At 38.0% G+C, this 13,076-nt stretch overlaps 2 protein-coding genes across 2 annotated transcripts in view; one reads left to right on the top strand and one right to left on the bottom strand.

The window, feature by feature from the left end:
* LOC136836384 (protein FAM185A) overlaps window positions 1–13,076 on the top strand; it is a 279,836-nt gene that overhangs the window by 173,150 nt on the left and 93,610 nt on the right. The gene's annotated exons all lie outside the window — the stretch shown is intronic.
* Window positions 1–13,076, bottom strand: part of LOC136836256 (uncharacterized) — a 277,378-nt gene that overhangs the window by 245,085 nt on the left and 19,217 nt on the right. Inside the window, 1 exon segment of the mRNA XM_067100263.1 lies at window positions 9,408–10,500. Within this exon segment, the coding sequence (XP_066956364.1) occupies window positions 9,408–10,500 (1,093 nt within the window).

Here is a 13,076-nt window from a genome sequence, read left to right as displayed (position 1 = left end):
TGCAACAGACTGTTTAAGCCGAAAATGTTCGCTATAACATTCTGCGAAGTAGTGCGTGCTACTCGCTCTGGGGGATTGCACAGCCTACGCAACTGTCAAGGCATAGAGTGGTCTTCCTGGGAGCGCACTGGCGCCGCCGAATCTTGTATGTGTCAAAGGCGGTCCAGTTTGACTCCGCATTGTCATGCGCCATAGCCTTTGTTTCTCTGTCTTATATTGTTATTTAGCTCATTCCTCTATTCGTTTCTTTGTGGCGCCTGTTTTTTCTCTGATACCTTTATTTTTCTACCCCTGTGGAAGCTCCTTTTACAAGTTATTGATAGGGTCTGTTTCATGTGAGTGTTTGCAAATGTTGAATACTCTGAATCCTTTATTATTTTTCTACCCTGTGAAAGCTCCGCACACAAGTTATTGATAGGGTCTGTTTCATGTAAGTGTTTGCAAATGTTGAATACTCTGATTCCTTTATTATTTTTCTACCCTGTGGAAGCTCCGCACACAAGTTATTGATAGGGTCTGTTTCATGTGAATGTTTGCAAATGTTGAATAGTAAACTTATCAAATGGTAGTAGTGGTGGGGATGGTGGTGTTATGTTCATTGAGTTGCTCTCTGTCGTTTTTATTGCTGTTTGTCAATGAAAAAGATCCCAAGTCACTGAAAAACTCAAGAGCAGATTTACGACCTTTCAAAACAACTTGACACCTGAACCTGCCCTAGGGCACGCCAGCATTATCCAGCTAAAATGGCTCATTAAGACCTCGGAATGATCCCCTGTCACGGCTAGAGCCAAAATCGAATTAGTTTTCGCTCCTTTTTCTCGTTTGGTGCCCTGTGAACCAGAGGGAACTTAACGACGCTGCTGGAAATCCCATAAACCTGATTTTATGCCGAAAGAAATCAAGTTGGAGGTGGTTCTACTTGAGACTGTGCACACATCAGGTTAATAGACCGATTTAACAGGAGGGGAGAGAGAGAGAGAGAGAGAGAGAGAGAGAGAGAGAGAGAGATGCTCACCTACAGTTTAATTTCCATATTTTGATAACCAGTCAACTTAACGGGTACAGACAAAGGGAGAGGAAGAGAAAGTGTAATTTCAGCGTTTTGATAACACGGATGTGTTTGCTGAAACACAGACAGACAGAGAGGGATATGTTCTTTTACAGAAGACATCCAGCATAGTTTTCATGTTATGGTGATTAGTGTACTCAAAAGGCTAATGGCAGTCTGACACGTTGTACTCACTTGAGAGAAAATAGGTTCCCCCTGTTTTGATAATCATCCCAGTCAGATTTCCAAGGGCAGGTCAACAGAGCTTTGATACACAAAATAAATAGTGCAGCAGTTTACACATTTTGATAATCGGTAATCTCAATGAGAGAGAGAGAGAGAGAAAGAGAGAGAGAGAGTCTGTTATTTGAAGGAAAGTTGAACTTCATTATTTGGAGAGTCCATTCGCTCAAGCGGAAAGAGAGAGAGAGAGAGAGAGTTACATTTGATATTGCTGATATTCATACATTTGGCTATATTTGCCCGTTAATGATAGATTGATTGATATGGAGCTACCTGGTGTTGCAATTGATAAGAGATCAATTTTAAATTCCACTCACAACACTGGACAGATTCCTATAATAATCGGTCGGAGTGATCATATAAGAAAGAAGTATTCGAAAGCTCATTAAAAGTGAGTAATAACATCACAGTTCAAAATAACTTATAATAAGAACTTCCTGTACTTATCAGTGGGCGCCATATCAGTTGCGTGAGTAAAGAAAAAATAATGTTGAAAAATGGTCCATTTTTCATATAAGTAGGGAGACGAACAGCCCAACTTTTAATGAAACGTCTCTTTAGACCCTAGATTATGGTGTATTAGGCTTATAAGTTTTTATTATGGAAGTTAGATCATTAACTGTTTTGAAAATATCTCGCTCATTTTTTTTTTCTCATCTTGCATTGCCTTTGTGCTTTACGGGAACTGTGCAATTTAATGGGTAGTTGTTATTTTAATTTTTTTCAATTAGTTTTTTTTACTTGTCTGAAGTACGTCATACAACTTAATTCCAGCTGTATATATTACAGTATATATATATATATATATATATATATATATATATATATATATATATATATATATATATATATATATATATATATATATAAATATATATATATATACCCAGTATATATATATATATATATATATATATATATATATATATATATATATATATATATACTATATACATTTATATATATATATATATATATATGTATACACAATTAGAAATAGAATTTACATATTTCATTTAAACGAATTAGGAAACAGAATTGACCTTTCGTTTTAGCGAATTATGAAACAGAATTTACCTTTCATTTAAGTGAATTAAGAAACAGAATTGACCTTTCATTTTAGTGAATTAGGAAACAGAATTTACCTTTCATTTAAGTGAATTAAGAAACAGAATTGACCTACCTTTCGTTTTAGTGAATTAGGAAACTGAATTGACCTTTCATTTTAGTGGATTAGGAAACAGAATTTACCTTTCATTTTAGTGAATTAGCAAACAGAATTTACATTTCATTTTAGTGAATTAGGAAACAGAATTTACATTTCATTTAAGTGAATTAGGAAACAGAATTTACATTTCATTTTTTTTTTTTTTTTTTTTTTTAGTGAACTAAACAGAACACATTTCATTTTAGTGAATTAGGAAACAGAATTTACATTTCGTTTAAGTGAATTAGGAAACAGAATTTACATTTCGTTTAAGTGAATTAGGAAACAGAATTTACATTTCGTTTAAGTGAATTAGGAAACAGAATTTACATTTCATTTTAGTGAATTAGGAAACAGAATTTACATTTCGTTTAAGTGAATTAGGAAACAGAATTTACATTTCGTTTAAGTGAATTAGGAAACAGAATTTACATTTCATTTTAGTGAATTAGGAAACAGAATTTACATTTCGTTTAAGTGAATTAGGAAACAGGATTTACATTTCATTTTAGTGAAATAGGAAACAGAATTTACCTTTCATTTAAACGAATTAGGAAACAGAATTTACATTTCATTTTAGTGAATAAACAGAAAATGAACGTTTTCTCTTGGCCGATAATCGATGGACATAGAGATGGGGAAAAATCAAATAATGTTTTGCTCAAAACGAAACCGGAATAGAAAAATTAGATTAAATAAACAAAAACTGCTCATTCGTCAGGGGAGATTACAGTGCTTATAATCTTGCTTTCAGAACATTAGCCGTTTTCTTCATGAAAATGTTGGGTGGTTTAAAATGGCTTGGTGTGGACCTCTGGAATCTCCCTACCCTAACAGTGACACTTTTATAGGAACGGACAAGGAAAATTGTACCTTCTGTAAGTTATTCTCTTAACGTCCACGCGTCACTGTTCAGGGTTAGGCTCAATTAAGGAGAATCCACCTACAGTAAAACATCTCGTAAACACAGGTCAGCAACTTACCACATACTTGTCACAAACAGGTTGAATGCAAGTCAGCAACTTATCACATCATGTCACAGGCAGGTTGAATACAAGTCAACAACTTATGACATGCATGTCACAAACAGGTTATTACATACATATCACAAACAAGGTGAAGACAAGTCACCAATTTATCACATACATATCGCAAGTAGGTTGAATACAAGTCAGCAACTTGTCACATACATGTCACAAACAGGTTGGATACAAGTCAGCAACTTATCACATACATGTCACAAACAGGCTGAATATAAGTCAGCAACTTACCACATACATATTGCAAACAGGTTAAATACAAGTCAGCAACTTATCACATACATGTCACAAACAAGTTGAATACTAGTCAGCATCTTATCACATGTCACAAACAGTTTGAATATAAGTCAGCAACTTATCACATACATATCGCAAACAGGTTGAATACAAGTCAGCAACTTATCACATACATGTCACAAACAGGTTGAGTACAAGTCAGCAACTTATCACATGTCACAAACAGATTGAATATAAGTCAGCAACTTATCACATATATATCATAAAACAGGTTTGAATACAAGTCAGCAACTTATCACATACATGTCACCAAACAGGTTGAGTACAAGTCAGCAACTTACATGTCACAAACAGATTGAATATAAGTCAGCAACTTATCACATACATATCACAAACAGGTTGAATACAGGTCTGCAACTTATCACATACATGTCACAAACAGGTTGAGTACAAGTCAGCAACTTATCACATGTCACAAACAGATTGAATATAAGTCAGCAACTTATCACATACATATCGCAAACAGGTTGAATACAGGTCCGCAACTTATCACATACATGTCAAAAACAGGTTGAAAACATGTCAGCAACAGTAAGTCGGGACGAACCTGTCTGCTAATGCTGGATAATCATCTGAAGAAAGGTTAGGGACTCCTCATAGCAAGCTTTAAGATATTTTATTTTTCTTGTCCTGTAGAATTATCTGTGGTAATTATCATCTTTGGCCCATAACTACCATCACACATATATATTTACTTGTTTAGTGAAATTATCCGTGAATTGGTAATTACGCTTCCTTCATTATAAGACAGTTTTTTTTTTCGTTTTTTTTATTACAGTTTTTGTTAGCCTCGAAGAACACGGAGTTAGTTCCGGCTACCGCATTTCCTATTCAGGAAGGGTAATTCCTCCTTAATTAGCTGTGAGCTGTTGTTAGACTTTGCTTTCGATGGGAATTTTTTGTTGTTGTTGTTGTTCTATTGCTTCCCTACCTTTCTCTCTCTCTCTCGCTCTTAGTTTATATACACATTCTTATAATGTATATATATATATATACACAGTATATGTATGTATGTATGTGTTATCTGTATACTATATGAAACTTATGATAAATATGTGTATATATATATTTATAAATACACACACACACACACACACACACACATATATATATATATATATATATATATATATATATATATATATACTATAGAGAGAGAGAGAGAGAGGGGATGAGAGACAGTAACATAGTAAAATAATTAACGGCAATATATATTCTTCCATCAGAATACTTAATATCTGTCCACGGAGAGCAAAAGACGCAGCGACCAAGACAGGTTTTATCTCGAAACAACTAAGCGACGGTATTCAGCCTCTTTACGGAGACGCTGAAGCCCTAAAATGAGATAAAAAAAAAAAAAAGTAAAAAATGCACCGAAGTTTCTTCGGCGCAATCGAGTTTTCTGTACAGCGCACAAATCAAAGCCACCGTAAATAGATCTACCTTTAGTTGGTCTCGGTATAAGGCTGTATGAGCCGCGGCCCATGAAACTCTCAGCTGGCCGTGGTGGCGTGTGTTGTTGCATTGACAGAAGCAAGATTATGGCCAAATTTAATAAATAAATTTAGCTAGAGGGCTGTAATTTGCTATGTTTGATGATTGGAGGGTGTATGATCAACATACCAATTTGCAGCCCTCTAGCCTCAGAAGTTTTTAAGATCTGAAGGCAGACACAAAAAAGTGTGGATGGAAAGACAAAACCACCACAATAGTTTTCTTTTCACAAAACAAAAACAAGACTTTCACCAGAATTAAATCGAATAGCGACTGTATCTAGCCATGGCACAGATAGGAAACTGGAGGCCATGGTATGGGCCTAGCAACCTCATCCCAGAAGTAACTGCTTCTGAGAAACTCGTAACATTCAAGAGAATAAGGAATGGGATGGCTATTGATGGATTTAGCAGACAACAGGCGAACACTAGTAGTGAATTCCACGTTTCGATTTGCCGTCGTCCAGCCCCTGACCAACCTCTCTTACTACTCGCCTTTAAGTAGGTAGGCAATAGTACGTTACTTCCCTGGGGTTGGGACTTACCGTCTTAAAACCTTTCAGTAACTTAAGATTATGATACTCTTCGTGAACAGCATTAATGATGGTGAAAATTATATGAATGATTATGATGGTCCATTCATCAGACCATTAAGACACGCGATTGATAATGATAATGAGGGTAACACTGGCCATAATGACTGATGATATAATGATCATCAGGCTAATAATGAAACCACACCAGCTGACGATAAAAGAGCATTAATGAGGAGTGTCATGTCATTAGAAATAATAGCAGAAATAATGACGATCATATTACCAAGATTCTTTCATTATTATCGAACATAATGATAATGATAGTGTTAACTAAGGCGATGTTAGTATAAAAGATGAAAATGCAAGTTATGAGTGATGATGATGATATTAATTCAACCACTGAATACAGCAATTTTGATCAAGAAAATTATTGCAGTATCGACGATGATGGTGATGAGAATATTATAGATGGTGATATATGGTGATCAGTAATTAAGGAAATTATAATATCAATGGGAACAACAGTGATATTGATAACGTTAAAAACAATTAAAACCTCTTGTTGTAAAAGGAAATCAAAATGTAACTGATGATGGTAATAGTATTATAGATGATGATGAAAGCGGTATTGATTTAACGGGATATATATGTATATATATATATATATATATATATATATATATATATATATATATATATATATATATATATATATTCTGTATTCTCTCTATCTATCTTTATTTTATGAACACACTTTTTTGATTAGTATAGTTCTGCAATGTATTCCAGCCAGTTATTTTTTTTTTTAGCAAGACTTCAATAGTGCAAAACTGAACCCGCTAACGTTCAGTTTTGCCTGCACAGGCATAACTGGGCAGGGATAACTGAACATCATTGGGTTCAGTTTTGCTTGCACGGGCACAAATGCTCAGGGACAACTGAACATTAGTGGGTTCAGTTTTGCTTGCACAGGCACAATTGCGCAAGTGTAACTGAACAATAGTGGGTTCAGTTTTGCCTGCACAGGCGGACTGAGCAGGCATAACTGCGCAGGTATAGCTGAACATTAGTGGCGGCCTTAAACTGATATCAAATGTAGGACGGTTACAGAGTAATAATAATTCACTGCAAGAGTGTTATTGTCTGTAGTTAACCTAACCAGTGGGTTTAAGTCACTATGACCTTATTATGCAATGAATCGTTAAATTTGTAAGCGCTCGCTTTCTCTCTCTCTCTCTCTCTCTCTCTCGTCCTCAGCTCAAACCGAGGGACCCGCTAGATTCTGGAACGGGCGAAGCCGGACCGAAAGGTCGCGTTCCGTAAAATCCAGAATTTGTTTGTTGGCCAGAGCAGTGGTGACTAAGTCTGTCAGCAGACTCAAACAAACATTTTCCCCAGCCACTTAAAACCCTCCGGGGGAAACCCTAGATTGAAAACCACGGTTTTTTTATGGTGATTTTAGAGACAAAACAGAACACACAAGGCTATTAAGAGACGGGGTACGTTGGGCTGAAAAATCAAAAATCCTCAGTCCTTCTTCGTCTTCCTCATTTTTCTCCTTCTTCCTCCTGTTCCTCATCCTGTCACTCTTCCTCCGGGTTCTTGAGGAGGTTGCGTATATTTCCTCGTCGGTTTTTAATCCCATGAAAGTTATTCACAAATTCAGTGGGAGGAAATTAAACAGAACGTTTTTTTTTTCTTTTTGTCATTTCGCCTCGCGGAAAAATGGGTCCCGGGTCGAGAGTAAGATATTAAAATACAGGGTGTCCTCCAAGTCTCTCTCTCTCTCTCTCTCTCTCTCTCTCTCTCTCTCTCTCTCTCTCTCTCTCTCTCTCTCTCTCTCTCTCTCATTTGCCCATCTCTCTCTCCATCTATTGACCTATCTCTAGAAGAACTTTAAGCACAGAAATTCCAGTATCATAGAAAAAAATTATTATCATTATTATTTCAGTAGCTGAAACCTATTCACACGAAACAAGCACACGACAGGAGCCATTGACTTGAAATTCTTCAAGCTTCCAAAGAAAGTTGGTTTCAACCTCCCACCGCAGCAGACCCCCCTAACACTGCAGCAGTAACTGATCATGATACCGAGCCAGCCAGTGAATTTTTCATCGCCCTGGGGGAGACGCGAACCCGCTACATCTGAGTGGCATGCCACGAAACTAACCACTAGACTTAATGAAGGGACAGGCGTTCTCTCTCTCCCTGGGATAATATTGGAGTCACGGTGAACTGTGAAAGGATGTCTGATAAATCTCTTTTATGGGGGGCATGACTCCCCGGGTTGGGATGATAATAAAATGTCATGCCAAGCTCGTCATTAGAGGCCTCTTACTCTCTGAATAGTGGTGGTAATGTCAAGTTTTTTTTTTTTAACGCTCTTGGAATTTCTGTTTTTATTCATTTCTTAATTAAAATGACTAGGATTGTGAGATGCTCTTGCATACACTTATGCATGCGAGTGTGAAGGTGATAATCATATTCGTTGAGCTGTGATGAATGTGCATGTTTGAATAACGTCTGTACTTCATTTCTTAGTGGTTAAGGTATATATATATACACATACATATATATATAATATATGTACGATGTGTGTGCATATATACATATATATATATATATATATGTGTGTATATATATACATACATAAATACATACATATATATACATATATATATATATATATATATATATATATATATATATATATATATATATATATATATGTGTATCACAGATTAACTAGGAATTTTCGTCGCAAGAGTTCAAATCAAGAGAGAGTGAGTTAAAAAGTTGAGTATACCTTAGGTTTACCAGACCACTGAGAGAGAGAGAGAGAGAGAGAGAGAGAGAGAGAGAGAGAGAGAGAACGGAAACAAAGAAAAAACTCACAGTTAGTCACAGCTGTAAAGGAGAGAGGGAAAAAAGTAACGGTTTGACAACCCAATAAAACTTTTGCCATAAACATCATATCGACTTATCTTCCTGGGGATCTGGCGCGCGAAACGCCTGGAAGAATGCAACTCAATTTGATATGCCACAGAAGAAAGAGACACAAAAAAGAAATAAAAAAGAAAATAGAAGGAGAAGAAAGGAGAGTGACTATCCGTCTACCTTTTTCAAAAAAAAAAAAGAAAAGGAGAAGAAAGGAGAGTGACTATCCACCTACCTTTTTCAAAATAAAAGAAAGAAACTTAGAAGAAAGGAGTGATTATCCACCCACCTTTTTCGAAAAAAAAAAGAAGAAAGGAGTGATTATCCACCCACCTTTTTCGAAAAAAAGAAGAAGAAAGGAGTGATAATCCGCTTACCTTTTTCGAAATAAAAGAAAAAAAGAAAATAGAAGGAAGAAAAAAGGAGTGATTGTCCCCCTACCTTTTTCGAACAAAAATAAAAGGGAAGAAGAAAGGAGTAATTATCCTCCTGCCTTAAAAAAAAAAAAAAAAAAACGAGGACGAGAAAGGAGTGACTATCCAACTACCTCTTTCGAAAAAGAGAAAAAAAGAGAAGGCGAAGAAATGAGAGTAACAATCCACCTACCTTTCTCGTTCCCTTTCGTACTCTCGGCCCTGACGATGGCGGTGCTGGAGAGCGCTGATGTAAGCGCGCTCACGAGCACCGTCATCACCAGCATTTTGTCCGAGAGCATCCGCAAGATCCAGATGGATGAGAGAATCAGCGGCCTGCTGTTGATGCCAGCCGCCATCCAGATTCTCCCGCGGCCGCATCTCGCCCACTTCCCGCCATTTCCATAATGTTTCGTCGACGACTTCCCTCTGTCGCGAGGAGCCCTCTGCTTCGGGGTCGTCGAGGGCGTCTCCGAAGGGGTTAATAATTCTCCGCCACCATTTCGCTCACACGAATTTTGTGTTTTATTCGCCGTGGGCGTCGAAACGGCGTTCATTTGGTCGCTTCTCTCCGCTGTGGGAGGTTGTTCGTCGCCTTCTCTCCTCCTCCTCCTCCTCCTCGTCCTCCTCCCCCTCCTCCTCCTCCTCCCCCCGTCGTTTTTACGTCCGCGTTTCTCCTCTCGTTTGTTTGTCGTGTTTCCTTGTATCGGGTCGTCGCGTTCGATTCCGTAACCCTCGACTTCCGCTGCACTTCTCCCGCCACTCATCTTCATCATCATCATCATCTCGCCACCCGACTCATTCTCAAGTCTTGCCGCCGAATCCCGCCCGCCGAATTCGTCACTGATATGCACATCACTCTCCGCACTTGTCATTCCACTAACGCGCTCTCGCTCCCTTTGCTGCGGGGAATACTCACAACGGTAATCTACGCAAACGGCTTCCTCGTTGTCACACAGGTCTTTCTCACGACCGTCAGGAGCCGATTCGTCACTGAGTAAAATCCCATCGCCGGCCTTCCTGGTGCCGTCCGTTGCAGAATCAGACGCGAGGTCTTCCTCTTCCTCCTCCTCCTCCTCCCCTCCTCGAGAAATACCTCCAGTCACCTTCATATCTGTGGCGACTTCCCTTGCGAGTAAATCGCTCCCGGGGGGAGGAGTGTGGGGTGCTTCCTCCTCCGTTGGGCGGAGGAGGAGGAGGAGGAGGTGGTCGCCATCAGCGGTTCTCCTTTTGGGGCTCGTGGCTCTAGCGGGAAGGTGGTCTTTGCTCTCGGCTGCAGTTTTCATCTGTGGAAGGAGGAGAAAAAGGGTGAATCTTCGTTTTTAAGAATATCAGATGTTTTCCCAAAGAATATACAATGTTTATTTTTTTTTTAATGCCTCAAAAGTAAACTGCTCAACTTATCTTAGTGTAAAAGGATCTTTTATAAATGACCTAAAAGTAAAATGCTCAACTCATCCTAATGTAAAAGGGTCTGTGTAATTTTTTCGTAAATGCTCTAAAAGTAAAATGCTCGACTTATCTTAGTGTAAAAGGATCTATTTAATTTGTTTTGTAAATGCCGTAAAAGTAAAATGCTCAACTTATCTTAGTGTAAAAGGATCTATTTAATTTGTTTTGTAAATGCCGTAAAAGTAAAATGCTCAACTTATCTTAGTGTAAAAGGATCTATTTAATTTGTTTTGTAAATGCCGTAAGAGTAAACTGCTTATCTTAATGTAAAAGAATCTCTTCAAATTGTTTGGACTTATGGTTGAAAAAACTGTAAAATGAATAAATAAAAAAAAAGGGAAACAGGTAAGGTTTTTGCCAACTTGATTTCAAAATTCTCCGAAACCATTTCAACAAAACTTATAAAGATGAAAGGAAAAAATTCGAGATAAGTACAATCTTCCACCAACCAAATTAACACCACTTATCCCTTTATTCTGCGTTAAATCAGCCTTAGACAGAAGAAGTTTTACAAGATAAATTTCTCTTAAGTGAAAAATAAACAAGTAGAAAATGCGCCGAAGTCTCTTGGGCGCAATCGAGTTTTCTGTACAGCCGCTACAGGGCATAATCTAGGCCACCGAAAATAGATCTATCTTTCGGTGGTCTCGGTATAATGCTGTATGAGCCGCGGCCCACGATTATAGCTGACTTTAACCTTAAATCAAATAAAAACTACTGAGGCTAGAGGGCTGCAATTTGGTACGTTTGATGATTGGAGGGTGGATGATCAACATACCAATTGGCAGCCCTCTAGCCTCAGTAGTATTTAAGATCTGAGGGCGGACAGAAAAAGTGCGGACGAACAGACAAAGCCATCTCAATATTTTACTTTTTCAGAAAACTAAAATGGTTTCTTTGAATTATTACTGTTGTTATTCCTAGGCGTGCGTACGCACGTGCGCGCGAACTACTCGTGTCATTTTTTGTTTCGAAGATGTGGAATAACACTCAGGCTCAAAAACGAGACTAAATGTTTATTATTAGCAACTCAATGAGAGAGAGTGAGAGTTGAGAATAAGCCTTTCCGTGAGACAGCGCGGCCGGAAATTGGTAGAAAATAAGAATGATAATGTGGGAATGGGACGAATAATTGAGAAATAGGAATGATAATTTGGAAATGGGAGGAATAATTGGGGGAAACGAGAAGCATAATTGCCCCCGAATAACAGACATGAGTGTGCAAGCAAACAGAGTAATTCTAGATATATAAAAAAACAGATAATTGTGTTTTCGTTCAAGCACGCGAAAGCAAGTCAAGGTCGTATTTCGTAGAATGACCTGGCTTTGCCAACGCAGTTTCCGGAGTGTGTCTGATTGACCGACAGGGGAAACTGGCGTTACAGCACCGAAGGTTACTGACTGTTGATATTAACGATGATCTTGAGTGGTCAGTTAAAAACAAATGATGGAACGTTCTTTGCCGTTTTCGCTAAATGTTATATGTCCAGCCTAACTTTGCCCTGTTAATGAAGCTGAAAAAAGTTAATTAGCTACAGATTAATTCAGTGGGAGTTATTATTAAAACGTCGTTTTTCATAACTAAAATTCTCTTGCTGGCATTTTATACGAGAGAGAGAGAGAGAGAGAGAGAGAGAGAGAGAGAGAGAGAGAGAGAGAGAGAGATTTATTCTTTCTTCATGTGCAAAATAGGTGAAAGTATTCCTACTTCATCTTGCAAGGCAACAAGGTGAGAGAGAGAGAGAGAGAGAGAGAGAGAGAGAGAGAGAGAGAGAGAGAGAGAGAGAGAGAGAGAGAGAGAGAGAGAGGTTTTATTCCTGCTTCATGTGTAAAATAGGGGCGAAAGTATTCTTCTACCTCAGCTTGCTACGCGAGAGAGAGAGAGGTCTTATTTTTGCCTCATGTTCAGAATAGGGGTGAAAGTATTCCTCTACTTCATCTTGCTACACGAGAGAGAGAGAGAGAGAGAGAGAGAGAGAGAGAGAGAGAGAGAATGAAAGTTGTAAATCTCGTCCCTTGCACGAAAGAGAAAGGAAGTATTCTCATATTTGCATCTTGTACGAGAGAGAAACAAGGACCGTAGGGAAGGGTTTGGCGACACATTAACCTAAGTAGATAATGCACTCTGCAAGAGAGAGAGAGAGAGAGAGAGAGAGAGAGAATGGTTAAAGCAATGTCGCCGTGACACGCTTAAAAGGCAAAATGTGTCACAAGCCGCGCCTTTTGAAAATCCCTATAAAATGTGTTTTATGGTTGTACCTTTGTTTTTTGTTTTTTTTTTTAACTCCCGCTTATTTTCGCTTTTTTTTCAGGCCACTGACGCTAAGAGTCGGTTCGCTATTTTCGTGCTGATTGTTTTCATTATATAATTTACGTGGAAGTTGGATTCATATGTATCCTGACAAATATT

Source organism: Macrobrachium rosenbergii, chromosome 56 (genome assembly GCF_040412425.1).
Source record: "Macrobrachium rosenbergii isolate ZJJX-2024 chromosome 56, ASM4041242v1, whole genome shotgun sequence".
NCBI classification, from domain to species: Eukaryota; Metazoa; Arthropoda; class Malacostraca; order Decapoda; family Palaemonidae; genus Macrobrachium; species Macrobrachium rosenbergii.
Note: the sequence above shows the minus strand (reverse complement) of the source record. Positions and strands in the feature narration are given on the sequence as shown.